The sequence below is a fragment of the Mesoplodon mirus genome (genome assembly GCF_964341445.2).
Source record: "Mesoplodon mirus genome assembly, chromosome: 4".
In the NCBI taxonomy this organism is placed as follows: Eukaryota; Metazoa; Chordata; class Mammalia; order Artiodactyla; family Ziphiidae; genus Mesoplodon; species Mesoplodon mirus.
In genome coordinates this window covers 8,621,473-8,634,118 of record NC_138979.1, presented here as the reverse complement: position 1 = coordinate 8,634,118, position 12,646 = coordinate 8,621,473, and the positions used below count along the sequence as shown (strand labels likewise).

The following is a 12,646-nucleotide window of genomic DNA, read 5'->3' as shown; positions in this document are numbered from 1 at the left end:
GATGGCGGCTCTGGGGTCTGACACACAGTAGAATCACCTGGACAACTGTGACAAAATACCAGCGCCCAGGCCTCACTTCAGGACAATTAAATCCAAATCCCATTAGCGACTGTCCTGGATGGCCACAGGGCTCCCTGCATCAGCTCTAAGGAAGGTCTTTGGCTCTTGGGGCCCTGTCATTTCCTGGCCGACTCACACCTCAGCCCGATCCCCATACTTACTCTTCAGGTCTTTCTCTGCTTAAACGTCCTCTTCTCAAGGGTCACATCCCTTAACTCCCCAGGTGAGGTTCCCTGGTTCTGTGTTCCTGGCACACCCTAGCGGGCTGTCAAATCTCCTAGCCTGGCACCAGGGGCTGCTCAATAAAGACCTACCAATGGATACAGGAATGGGTTAATTCTAGTATCAGCTATGCTGGGACGCTACTGTTGAGGAAAGCTGGGGAAAAAGAAACCCCAAAACACTACTGATGTACAAGGCGTAAACCAACACCTGTGGCGTCTGTGACGGAAGTTCTCTCGGTTTCCATGGGGCGTGGGGTTTGCAAGATGAGGCCACTGGGTGCCTAGGGTCAATCGTGTCTTTTAGGCAAGCTCTCCCAAGGGAACGCGTCTCATCCTCAGTGCCTTCCTAGTTTACTGAAGACGACAGACAGGGAACCGTTTCCCCCATTTCACAAAGGATAAGACTGAGTTCCCCAAAATGACCACAGGGAACCAGAGGAAGGTGGATTAGGTCTGGGCCCCTCACGACTGCACTGCTCCCGCTTTCAGGGCGGAGTTAAGCAGCTCATCACAGGGCCGGCCGGAGCCCCCATTCCTGCAGCAACCGCTGCTCCGCCGTATTTCACACGAGGCTTATTAAGGTGCCCATTAAAGCCTTGCTAGTAATTGAAAAAATTATATATGTGTGAGGAGAATGAGTTAATGTTCACAGAAGAACCTTTACTTTTGCACCTCCTGACTTCTTCCTTTCAAGATGTGCCTTAACCTTGCGTTTCTGTGGGGTTCTTTACACTTTATGCATGGGGGTAAAGTCACGTTTGAGATATAATTCCTTTAGCCATACAAGCAACTTCGTAGGCTGTTATGTTGCGTCAACTTTTTCTGTAAAAATAGATTGTTCAGGATATTATTCCTGGAACAGAATAAATTCTTGGAATTACTGAGTAACTTATGTGCCATACCACTGTTCCAAGAACACATTACTTATTTTATCATGACAAAGTCAAGTTATTAATCTTCTGGCTTCCATTTCAGCAATGAGAAATTCTGTGAGATGCACAGCAGACACCTGCATTACATTTCAGTTCAACTTTATATCATCCATAAACATTTCTGTTTTGGACACCTCGTCCAAACAAATGCTCACAGAATACTCTGTGTAGCATTCAATTTTATGAAACTGTAAAAGTTCCTTGCTGTTAATTACAGAGACAAACATCTCATCACACATTTGGTTACCAGATAGCATAATTAGTTTTCTCCATTAACCTTTCAGATATAAAATTTGATTTCCAAGTTAAAAAAAAAAGACATTGTAAAACCCTTGGAGTTCAAATAACACGGTATATATTTGTACATGCTGGGAAAAAAATACAATACTAAGAAAACAATTTTATGGATTCTTATTTACAAGGATACTGACTGTCTGGAATCTCAAAAGAAAATCTGTCTAAACTTCTTAATGGTTTTAAAATATATGATCAAATATGCAGGCAATAAGCTGTCCTTTGTGCAGAAAGGAGGCGCAGCAACCTGACCTTGAATGGAATGTGCCCTTTGATCTCTCTCTTCTCGGGATGGTGATGCAGCTGAATTGGTCCATCACAGCCTCTGTCATTTGTTATCCCCTTTCCTACGGGCATCTGAGAGAGAATGGCGAGGGAGGAGCATGCAGTCTATGGCGATGCAATAGTTTTTCTCCACTCAGAGCTAAAGGACCCCACACCCCTGGCCTGCTAAGGACCGCGCTCTGGCTCACATGTGCTGGGGGCAGTTCTGATCGTCACAATGACGGGGTGGGATGCTCCCGCCCTTTTGTGTATTTATGCTGCCAACATTCAGAGGGTGATATCTAGACTTCCTTCCACGCACAGGACAGTCCTGCCCAAGAAAACCGTCTCAGCTCAACAAACTGTCCCACTTGGATCAGCAAATAACCGGCGGTAAATTACATTTTAACATGTCTTAACATGGCCCTCATTCATTTATCCAAAATTAGTGATCGAGAGTCTGCTTGGTGCCAGGAATTGCGCACTGGGAACACAGGAGGCTTGAAGTCTCGCCCTGCAGGAATTCAAGCTGAGACTCAAGCGGTCAATAGAGGATCTCACGAGCAAGGCGGTTAGTAGAGGTGATTGCAGGCAAGGACCAGAAGAGCAGATGCCAAGCCCAGGGCATTGCAATATTCCAGGGGCACCTTCACACCGTGCAGCTTAAGCCTGCGAGGCCCTGGGGGCGGGGGCTGGGATACACACAAGGGCGTCCTATTCCTAAGTTAAACTTTAAAAGGGGGCCTGGGGACTTCCCTGGTGGTCCAGTGGTTAAGACTCCTCACTTCCACTGCAGGGGGCGCAGGTTCGATCCCCGGTCCAGGAACTAAGATCCCACAAGTCGTGTGGCTCGGCCAAAAATAAAGAAAGAAATAAAAGGGGGCCTGCTGTTAGCCTAGTAAGAAAGGGGAAAAAATGTGTAATGAAAAGTAACTGTTCCATTGTCAGTGTTGGTGTATGTTACTCCTGCCGTGTGAGGTCCAGGTAGCTACTGAGGAGGATGTGTAGATTTCCACCTCGTGCAGCCAGGACGGGAGCTGGGAGGTAAAAGAGGTGAATGATAAAGCGTCAAGATGGCTGATATCGCTACTTTATTTTTAATTTGAAATCGGGCTCCTGGCACATTCGCCAAGCATCCTTGGATGTTTGTGATGTGACCAGCGTGGTGCTGGGCGATGGGGACACAGAGATGACCGTGAGGAGTTTCCAACCCGGGGGGGCGAGATAGAAGTAAACTGGCAGTGCCTTCGCTTTGGTAGAGATGCTGTGGAAGGAGAGGGGAGGGGGAAATCAGAGAAGACTGCCTGGAGGAAGTCAACTTGGAGCCTTTAGGGATAAGAGAGCCAAGCAAAGTGAAGGGAGCATGGTGCAGGTGCGGGGTTACCAGCAGAGGAGGTGGTCCGTGCAGCCACCAAGGCGAAGAGGTAAAGAGGGGAAGTGAGGCCACTGCAGGAATGGGAAGTGGTTTGGTGGGAAAGGCAGTGTCAGGAATAAGCTTGAGGCAGGCAGGTGGCAGTTCGTGCAGGGTCTTATGTGTCATCTGGGTCCTAATCTGAAAGCCACAGACAACCGGAGGTTCAGGCAAGGGGGCGATTCTCCAGGGGCCCTCCATGTGCCCCCTGCCTCAGTCACCATAGGTCCCGGCGTGCATCCTGCTACTGCGCTAACATTCCTTCCCAGGTAGTGTTCTCTCCAATAATCTGTTACTTTCAAGAATAACAGACTTGTTGCATAAACGTCCTAGATCTATTTTCAACTTTGAGGTTCAAAACACACTGTTCCGGAGTCTTTCTTTCACCTTATTGATGGCCATGCTCCTTTCCTCCAAAAGGAAACACCCATATTCCCATGGGAACCAGGGAGGCTACATTGTTAAGACATCTTCTTAGATTCTGTCCCTCATGAAGATCTCTTTGTTTTAGTGACGTGGTCGTGATCGTTACTGGAAAAGCCAATTCTCACAACCCATCACACGTTTCACTTATACGGCGGTTGCTGAACCACACCGAGCTCTTATGAGAAACAGAAAGACAGGTGTGTGCAGTTGTGCGATGGGGTTGGGGCAGGGTTCCCAAACGGGCCATTCGCCTAGGTCTGCTGCTGCTTCATGCATGGATTTTCTGAAATCCAGGTAGGAAAACATGCTGCAGGTGGAGCCCGAGAACCAGACAATCAGTTCTAAACGAGGGCTTACAAACAGGACAGGACAATCTTCAGCCCCTTTATTAAGGTGTGCCAAGATCACAGCGGAGTACGGAGCCAGCAGAACATATGTTATTTTTCAGTTTGGGTTTGCAACATGCCGCTGCTTTCATATGCGAGCTCCTCTCCTTTTTGGTCTTTTCTAGATTTGAAAAACAAATTATATTTCGAGTTGTCTCTCACCCATCAACAACAGAAATCCCCAATTTCTAGTTTAGTACGTGACCAAAGCTTCTTCGGTTAAATGAGGCATATCTTTGGCTTGCTAACTGTCTCTAAAATCTCAAGACGGTAGTATATTTTATTTATTTATTTATTTATTTTTGGCTGAGTTGGGTCTTTGTTGCTGCGCGCAGGCTTTCTCTAGTTGCGCCGAGCAGGGGCTACTCTTCGTTGTGGTGCGCCGGCCTCTCATTGCAGTGGCTTCTCTTGTTGCGGAGCACTGGCTCTAGGCGTGCGGGCTTCAGTAGTCGAGGCACAGGGGCTCAGTAGTTGTGGCTCGCATGCTCTAGAGTGCAGGCTCAGTAGTTGTGGCACACGGGCTTAGTTGCTCCGCAGCATGTGGGATCTTCCCGGACCAGGGATTGAACCCGTGTCCCCTGCATTGGCAGGCGGATTCTTAACCACTGCACCACCAGGGAAGCCCACGGTAGTATATTTTAAAGCAAATCTTCAGAGTCCTACGCAACCATATCCAGTATACTCATGCAATGAGATAACGCAGATTTGAGTACCGATAATTTGGGTACCTACTGTGATCAAACAAAATGCTGTGCTAAGTGGTCTAAAGGATTCAAGACAGAATCCAGGTCCCACTTGCTCTGTGATCCTCCAATGTACACGAGGAGAGATGGGGCAAAAATGACCACAATTCAACGTGGGAAGTGTTTGGGGTGACCTGGAGCACAGCAAAGGCACGTACAAAAATGAGGAACTACTAGGCAGTCCATGGTAAGGGCCATAGGAGAGCGGTGTTCCTATTTAGTGCTGAGGTGTCCAAGAAGAAAGCATAACCTCTAAGTCAGAGGAGAAGGGAGAAGGGGATAAAAATAAGAATACAGCATTTTCTAGTTTGAAAAAGTATTTTACCATATAGGACGTCCTGCATGCTGTCAGGGCATCTGATGAGGGGCTCAGGACCACCACCAGTGTTGCTTTATGGAAGATAAAGGAAACCCTCAAGAGTCTTGTCCGAGGTGTGCTGAACTGTTAACCTGAGATTCAAGCTGGGGTTTTCTGACCTTGGTGGATGTTAAACAAACCTTAGTTCCTTTCTTCCTAAATGGGTCCCGGGCTTCCCCGCGACCAAGCCTCTGGCCGCCCCCTTTCCTTCTACCTGTGGTGGGGCCCCCTTTCTCACCTGGAAGTTCTACTTTGCTGGGGGGGAGCAACTGGGTTCCAGGGAGGTAAGTTACATCGAAGTCGAAGATGGTGATGCAGATTAGGGGCAGACTGTGGATGCTCAAGACTCAGTCAAGGGATTTCACCTTGACCCTAGAATCCATGAGAAGGCACTTAAGTCTCTGAGCAGGGGAGAGAATAATGAATTACATACTAAGATCAGCTCGTGTGGGCAGAAGGGGACGGGGTGGACAGGCCACTCTGGCTTAAGGAAAAGAGGACACAACTAGATGTCAAAGCACCCGATTTAAAGCAGGGCCAGCTACTAATTCCGGTGTGACCTCGGGCAGGTCACTGTCATCTCTGAGCTCAGCTTCCCATTTGTCTAAGGGACATAACACCTACCTCATGGTGTGGTTATGATATTAACTTAGTGATTAATGGAAGTATGAGACAGGCCTAGCAGCAAAAGCTCCAGAACTTCAGGCAATAAAGTGCTTTCCAAGGACAACTAAGTCTGCACCCACAGCTACAGAAGCACATGTACTTATGTGCACTTATACTGAAAGAAGCCATCAGGGTTTAGGTCTCCTCAAGAGGCTCTCAAATTTGACTTTGCTTGCTCTTGTTTTTGAAGCCATCTTTGGACCCACAGTAGAACCAGATATACTTTCAGTGCCGCAGGAATTCTCGGAAACCATCTGGACAAGAGGCTTTTACACAGTGATGAGGGCGCCCTGATGGTTCTGCAGAGGCTGGCAGAGGAGGGTGGGACATGGGACAAGGTGCTCTGGGCTTCTTCCGCCTGCTCCTGGCTGCCCCACTCCCCTTCCACTTCTGTACATATTGGGGTCCCAGCCAGGAGTTCATTTGAACGAGCCTTTCCCGTGGTTAAGCGCATGGTTTTGGAGACAGACAGACCCTGGTGTTTATCCTGGTTCTGTCACTGAGTTACTTTGTGAAATCCTCAAATTCCTCGTCTGTGAAGTGGAAATAATAATATCTTTTATCGGACAAATAATGGGGTAACAAAGTTCTTAGCATGGGGATTCCCGGGGAGGTCCAGTAGTTAGGACTCGGTGCTTTCACTGCCGCCGTGGCCCCGGGTTCAATCCCTGACCAGGGAACTAAGATCCCGCAAGCCATGCAGTGCGGCCCCAAAAACCCGAAAAACAAAAAACAAAGTTCTTAGCATGGTACCTGATACACAGCAAACTCGATGAACAACACCTACTCTTGTTGGCTGCATTTCTAACCCAAAGAGAATTTCGAGACTCTGGGGACCCTGGTAGAGGCCGCTGTCATCAAGAAAGCCATTGAAAAGACACTCAAAATATCAGAGATCTGGACCCTGCTCACTTGGCTTGGCTACTGCACCCTGAGCTTCATCTTCTGAAAGTTGTGTCACAGACTTTATATTAAAAAGAACAACTAGCTAGACCTGACACATAATTGGAGTGCAATAAATATCTGAATGAATAAATGGACCAGACACCTGAAAAATAGACATGTTTCATATTTATCTATTATAATAGTAAATTAGAACAAAATCCAAATATAAAAGATTTTATGAAATGTTTGTATTATAGTTATGAATAGTAAGTTCATTGTCTCATTAAAATACTTCCTAAAAGTGCCTTGCTGCCAGCTGAGGTCTCTCCGATGATCCTTGGGATTTGCCTGGCTCAACCAGGCGGAGGCAAAAGATCTTTGGACAGGAGACCTGGGTTTACTCCAGATTCTGCTACTTATGAGCAAGTCACTCAACTCTTGAGCTTCAGTTTCTTCCTCTGGGGAATGGGAATAACAACACTGCCCAGGCTACCGCATGGGTCCACTGTAAAAGTCATGGGATGACAGATGCGCCAGCGCTGTCCAAACTACAAAGTGCACCTGGCACTTAAAGTCTGATGAGAGTGATGCTCAGCCCTCTGCTGAGACTCACATCACCCCTCCCACCTGGAATCTTCTCCAACTCCCCTCTGCCTACCCAAATCCTCCCCTAGTTCAAGATCTCCCCCTTCCAGAGCTTTCCACCCGACCCTGAATGTGATCCTTCCCTTCCAGCTCTGCTTTTGCTCATTGCCCTGAAGGTTCACATTTGTGATTTATCATGCACACACGCTGTGCATGCTATGGGGTGTTTCCAGCTCAGGTGGACCTGCGTGGGGTCCCGGCTATGGCGCTTGTCCCTTGGGAGACCTGTGGCAGCCCACCTGACACCTCTAAGTCTCATCTACAGAACAGGGATGGTGATAACTCTCATCGATTTGCTCTGAGGAGTAAATGAGATCCTTCACGTCAAGTACTCGACTCAATGCTGGGCACGGAGCGAGAACTCAGACAACCGCAGCTGTTATGGTTGACTGAATTTTGCTCCTTCACTGTGTCCTGAATTTGTCCTATGACCCCAACTGGATTTTAACCCTTGAGAGCAGGGTCCCTGTCCTATCCACTTCTTTGGTTTCCCCTGACCCCACTGCCACTCTAGAAAAGTGCTGAGTTCATCATATATTCTCAAAAAAACACCTGTTGAATTGATCAAAACAAATTAAGTTGTTTTTCTCCAAAATAGTGACCCAATCTTTATAGTGGCCCATCACGGCCAACTTGACAAAGCCAATGTCCACAGGGTAAAGTAACCTCTTTGGATCCTGTTATCAAGTTAAAAATGTGTGAGGAACGCCCAGAGCGCTCAGCCAAGCCATTCACATCACTGAGCTATCCTACCTCGCTGAATGTGCTGCATGAATCAACAGCCTGAAAATATTCCGAGGAAACTGATTTGAGGTGGGAACCTCTGCCAGATTCTGGAGCGTTCTCTTTCCCTGAGACATGAACTGTAATCTTATAGGTGCAGATAGTATCAAAGATGACACATATGTACGTTTGAACACAGAAAATCCCATACAGCATCCCGAGGGCCATGTTTGAGGAATGCGTTATAGGTGAAACAGTTCTGTTATTTTGCTAACAAACTCCCTTGGATATCACAGACCTCGCGCAGAATTCTACGCCATAATGAGTAATATTATGGGTAGACTCAAGCCATTTACGAAACAAACATGATTTACATTTGTGAATAAAAACTATTAGCTAAATAAAAGTCCACTTTATTACACTGTCAACAACAGAATTCTGATTCTCATATGCTATCAGTAACTATTCTCAATTACTCTAGAAATCAGGTTTGCGTCATCATTTGCTCTTCCACTTTTTTTTTTTTTTTTTTCCAAACTGGCCTGAAGATCACAAAAGAGAAATGTTCTTTGGGAACCATATCACACCTTTCCCAGAATGAGCAGAAGACTGAGAATAACCCAGGCATTTTCATGCTGGTCCATCTTTTGTCTCTTGATGTCAAAGGCTTTCCTGACCAACAACTGAGAAACTTAGCCCAAGCCTGGCCTTTCACTGATGTTCTCTTATCTTCCTGGACTCGAGCTAGGAAAAACGAAGCCAGGCCTGCCCCATGGAGAGTTTACTTTTTACCGAATTCCAAGCGCTAGCATCTTCCTGCTCTGCATCCTTCACTCTCTCGTACCCAGAATCCACCTATGGTATAGTGCCCTCCCCATTTTCCAAGTAGGGAGCAGAAAGGGGGGGAAAAGCCTGCTTTGTTGGAGACGAACGAAACCAAGGATGTGATGTTCTTTTTTATGATAAATGTACGTTTTTCTACTAATAGGCAAGTTCTTCATTTCAAATGGTTAGATCGAGTGGTGCTTTGATATATAGAATTCCAACCGATCGAGTTTAGGGAACTGAAAATACCGGATTCTGAGTAAGTTGAAGGAACTGAAGAGAGTACAATCCAGGAATATCCTCCTGTTGGGTCTCAAGTTTGCTTGACTGTGAACGTCTTGGGTTCTAGACCTCTGAACAGTAAACAGGTGCTAAGAGCAGGGCTGGCCTCCGTCGTGCTCTCTGCCTGGACGGAGAGATTCACGTGGCTTCGGTGCTCACTTGTGGAAGAAATGCCACTATTTCCCTCCTTGTTTACCTCTACTCATTATCTGTTTGACTTCTTGGTCCTTTGCAACCTACCCTTTCTCTTCCTCAAAGCAAAAGAGTGAGAACGCCCCACTGCCTGGCTTCCTCATTGTTTTAATTGGCAGTACATTGGGTCTGAGCACACATCCTGCTTCCTTAAGACCTATCAACTCTCCCCAGAGATACGGCCATTTAGGCCCTTGCTTTCAATGGCTCTTGCCAGGACCGTCTGCCCCGTTCTGTTTCCTCGTGTGCGGCACCCAGCTCTCACCCTGCCCCTGGGGCTCGAGGAGGTATTGGGGATGGGCAAGGTGAAGGCCAAGCGCCATGAGGTACCCTCCACTCCAACCTCACGGGTACTTCATTCTTCGTGGCAAAATCCTAAATCGTTTAAGTTTTGGCTCATGGTCTGCAAATAACAAACTGCATAGGCAAGGCCCCTCGTGTACAGCATGTGCACCAAAAACCACGCTTGGAAAGAGAGGCATCATCTTGGGGGACCTACTTATCCACCACACAGCTACTCTTGTCGGATGGCCTCCAAGATGCTGCTTTGCTCTGCTTGGCCCTGGGGTGAGCTGGGAAGGAGGGTGGGGAGGGTAAAGTCTGGCTCTTCTCTCTGACCACCGATGCTGGTGTGAAATGAGCACAAAGCCAGACAGATGAGGGGTGGCTCCGTGATCGCTAGTCCTATCGAGAGGTGGTTCGGCGGACAATCACACTTTTCTTTTCCTTCCGCTTTTCGGCTGGAGAGTTAATTTAATTTGGTCATGGCAGGATTAGCAACCAGGCCACAGAGGTGAAGGGACATTATCATCAGACAGCATATTAATCCTCTATCCCACCCAAGGCACAGGCAAAACCGAACAAATAGCAGCTTCTTGGAAATTGAATTTCTGTTACCCAGATGTCAAAGATGTAATACCCCAATTACACAAACTATTGCCAGTGAAGCATGCCAGTGAATATGCAATGTAAATGGGGTGAACGCAGAGCCACAAAACTGCACGGTCAGCATCTGGCTCTGGGTGTGAGTGATAATTAGCACGGTGTGTAGACACTAATAAACATTTATGTCTGAAATTACAACTTTTAGCAATGTTAATAAGGGATATATTGGCAATCTGTAAAACAAAAGGTCTTGAAAAGAATGTCATACATTAAGCAATGGCAGACATTTCCCATTCTGGCACAATCTTTTTTTTTTTTTTTTCCTTCTCTCTAATTGCAAATGGCCATGCTGTTGTGCTGAGAAATTCATTGACATAAGAACCTACCTAAAAAAATGGGTTGTGTCTCTTTGGCCTTCCCATTAACATCGGTGCTGAATTCTGAGATCTTATAGACCTCATGGTGATAATCTGGGGTGAGAAGACAACGAAAAATTAGAATTCTAATGACCTACAAGATATGAATCAGCAAGAAAGGCTAGCAACTCATTATATATAGTAGGTATAAGCTATACTTTAATTTATAAATATAATTTTCGAGAACTCAGTTAATCACAGAATTTGTAGTCATTGGTCATCCCTACAACTTTGCTTACTCTGGAGAAGTACACAGACTTGGAATTACTATTTTGACTTTAGAAAACGGCTCTGCTTGATCACACAGTTTTCACAGGAAATTTGGCCCACAGATGCCAATTACATATGAGGCTTCTTTTCTTCCAAATGACAAGTATGTTTACAAGGAATAGAAAGAAACTTGCCCAATCAGAGGCCAGGGGAAGATGCCAAATTTATCTCTACAACCCATTTTCATGAGTAGATGAATAGTATGCTTTAGAGTTACCTGGTACTCTCAGTTTACCCAGAAAAACCCCAGGCTTTGAGCAGCTTACAGGCAAGCATACATGAAAAATACTGATTTGTTATTTCAAGTATAGTATAATTTGGGTAAGAAAGTGAGTCTTGCATTCAGCTACTGCACTTTAATATGCATCCGTTTATGTTCTAAAAATGCACCTGCAGAGAGAAAAATCAGATCCATAATTTTTTTTAAAAAAGGAAAAAAACAAACTTGCTATGTCAGTCAAACTTTAAGACACAATATTTTACAAGCTTCTCTATAGAGGCTACTGTGCTTTGGCAGTTGTCTGTTTCTAAAAAGTAGGATCGTTTAGGTAAGAAACTAGACTAGGTCCCTTGTTAACAGCGATTCCCTTTTTGGGGCCTTAGACCTCCCAGGACAAGGTCTACAAAACTCCTCTCACTTTTACGATAAAGTAGTAGGTTCCCTGAGCTCATAAATAAGAAAGCAGCCTACATTCCAGAATGAATCAGATAGACCAACAGGCCAGTCAAATATGGAGGGACTTTTAAAGTACAAATGACTGAGCAATCAACACTGCTGGGGGAACAAAATGTACGTAGAGACAAGGAAAAGCCAAATATTTTGAATACGTAAAACTACTTCAGGCTTTTTTTCATTAAACAGTATCCTAGCTCAATAGGAGGAAGCAGGAATAGATCTCCAAAATGTCTATAATCAAATCATTTTCAGAGTAACCCAAAGCAGGCTTTACTGAATCTGCATCATAGTTAGCTCGGCTTAGCTGGAAATTGCAATCGCCCTCTAATTTTCATCAGCTTACATGGGACTTCTCCAGGTTGGTAACACAATCGCCTTGCTCTCTGCTCTGATGCCCATGCTAGATAAAACAACAGAGGACCACAGTGGACAGATTCTCTGGTTTGGTTCTGACCTCAAGCTGATTCAAAGGCGATACTTAAACAGGAGCATTCTAAACTCAGTATTGGGACTTGTGACATGATGGGGAGAAAAAAGTCACCTGCCTCTAAGGTGACACGATGCACTTTGATAGACACATTTTTACATCTGCCCTTAAGTTCTCATCGTTTTTCGAAGTCACATCAGGAAAAACAGGGACTCTTAACAAGTCACTGGCCACAGGCAAGACTATTCAACTTTCCCCTCGCCTGATGAAATAAACCCAAGCCCAGAGACTGCGGTGTACACCTGTTAAATCGTCAGGGGTCGGCTGGATTTTTTTTTTTTTTTAATGATACTTACCTGACGGATAAGTGATCTATTCGAAAACACCTTTCCAGGCCAAATAACGTACCCAGAAAAGATGCTGAATGTCAACAATTCTTATTTGGGCTTGGACACCTAATGAGCGTCTTTCTCAGTCTTCCAAACGCCACCAGCACCTTTCTTCCTCCTCTTTGGGGGTCGGAAAACACATCGACCCCCAACCCACCACAAGCACTGGTCCGGGTTGCTGTCCGCACCGCGTGATGGAGAGGCGTCCTCCCCCACCCCGCCGCCGAGCCACAGGAGTGGAATACCAAAGAAGGCTCTCCGCGCCCC

General features: G+C 46.0%; 1 protein-coding gene across 5 annotated transcripts in view; it reads right to left on the bottom strand.

The window, feature by feature from the left end:
* Positions 1–12,646, bottom strand: part of BEND7 (BEN domain containing 7) — a 78,558-nt gene that overhangs the window by 65,203 nt on the left and 709 nt on the right. For 3 of the 5 annotated variants that reach the window (XM_082619547.1, XM_082619548.1, XM_082619551.1), the window contains exon 2: positions 10,588–10,671. The exons of 1 other annotated variant lie outside the window; for it this stretch is intronic. In XM_082619547.1, coding sequence (XP_082475673.1) covers positions 10,588–10,671 — 84 coding nt within the window. Of the gene's footprint in view, positions 1–10,587; positions 10,672–12,346; positions 12,355–12,646 lie in introns of those variants that run through there. One more of the 5 variants, XM_082619550.1, reaches the window with a different exon arrangement.